The sequence below is a fragment of the Physeter macrocephalus genome, unplaced genomic scaffold, assembly GCF_002837175.3.
Source record: "Physeter macrocephalus isolate SW-GA unplaced genomic scaffold, ASM283717v5 random_20, whole genome shotgun sequence".
Classification (NCBI taxonomy): Eukaryota; Metazoa; Chordata; class Mammalia; order Artiodactyla; family Physeteridae; genus Physeter; species Physeter macrocephalus.
The window spans coordinates 114,801-116,439 of NW_021145306.1; the positions used below are offsets into that span (position 1 = coordinate 114,801).

The window sequence follows — 1,639 nt, forward strand, 5'->3', positions numbered from 1 at the left end:
AGGCCCAGCGGCCATGGCTCACGGGCCCAGCCGCTCCGCGGCACGTGGGATCTTCCCGGACCGGGGCACGAACCCGTGTCCCCTGCATTGGCAGGCGGACTGTCAACCACTGCGCCACCAGGGAAGCCCCGCACAGAACATTTCTGTAAATAACAGCAAGCAGCCATAGGCACGATATGACTTCAGTTATGTTTCCAAATACAGATACAAAGACTTAGAAGAATCTGAGGAAAGGCAAGACAATGTTAAGGGTGATCGTTCCTGGGCTGTGGGATCATCTTTTTGTTTTTTTTGGCTGGGCCACGCGGCTTGTGGGATCTGAGTTCCCTGACCAGGGAACGAGCCCATGCCCCATGCAGTGGAAGCACGGAGCCTTAACCACTGGACCGCCAGGGAAGTCCCTGTAGGATCGTGCTTGATGCTTGTGTATTTTCTTTTAACGAATGAGCCCTGTGGTATATCAACCGGTAGAAAAGCAGAGCCATTGCAGTTATTCCTAAACCCCCTCTCTGGGCAGGACCCCGATGCTTGGTGTGACCTGAGTAAGTTTGACCTCCCCGAGGAGCCATCCGCAGAGGGCAGCATTGGCGGCAGCCCGGTGAAGCCCCATCCATCGCAGCAGCAGCAGGCCCCGCCAACCCGCCAGCCTGCCGCCGCTGTGCCCAGCGTGACCGAGTACCGCCTGGATGGCCACACCATCTCAGACCTGAGCCGGAGCAGCCGGGGCGAGCTGATCCCCATCTCCCCCAGCACTGACGTGGGGGGCTCGGGCATCAGCACACCGCCCTCGGTGCTCAAGCGGCAGAAGAAGAGGCGAGTCGCCCTGTCACCTGTCACGGAGAACAGCGCCAGCCTGTCCTTCCTGGACTCCTGCAACAGCCTCACCCCGAAGAGCACGCCCGTCAAGACCCTGCCCTTCTCGCCCTCCCAGGTGCGTGGACCCCACCCCGACTGGTCTTCGGGCGCGGGTGACAGCCCCCCGTGCCCAGTGCTGGGGACCCTGGAGGGCAGAAACAGGCCTGGCCCTGCCCTCGTGAAGCGTCCTTGCTGATGGCAAGACCAGGTAATAAAAAAGGACCCAAAGAAACGTGATGAACGGAGTGAAAAAGGCGACTTATGGTACTTCGGGTGCATCTAGTCGGGGAAGGGTGTCAGCCAGGCAGGCTTCTATGAGCAGAGGGGCATTGTTGGAGCTGGGGGCAGAGGGTGATAAACGGACCAAGAAGGGAAGAGGACTCAGTGTGTGTGAAAAGAGTGAGTTTACTGAGCACCGATTTTATAGCAGATTTGCCAGCCCTGGGGAGTGAAGGGGCCGATGACAGCTCTGCCCATGGAGAGGATGGCTGGGGTGAGGGACTTGGCGGTCAGAATGCCCTGAGGAAAGGGCTGTGGGAGGAGCAGTTATTGAGTCGCCGAGAGCTTGTTGTGTTGAGTACTGCTTCCCAGGCTCTGTTTGTAATAGACACAGTGTTGGGGGGAGCCTGGAGGGCCTTGTCTTTCCTAGAGGTGAGGGAGGCGCTCAGAGAGTGGTGTCTCAGGTGGGGTTTGTTGATCGATTGATCGGCTTGAATAAAGGCTTGGAGTCAAGGGGAGAGCAGAGTATGGTGTGAAGTCCAGAGCTAGGACTCATGGATGGGGG

At 58.6% G+C, this 1,639-nt stretch overlaps 1 protein-coding gene across 1 annotated transcript in view; it reads left to right on the plus strand.

Moving 5' to 3' along the window:
* Window positions 1–1,639, plus strand: part of MYBL2 (MYB proto-oncogene like 2) — a 14,115-nt gene that overhangs the window by 2,975 nt on the left and 9,501 nt on the right. The window contains exon 2 of the mRNA XM_028483331.1: window positions 518–931. Coding sequence (XP_028339132.1) covers window positions 518–931 — 414 coding nt within the window. The remainder of the gene's footprint in view (window positions 1–517; window positions 932–1,639) is intronic.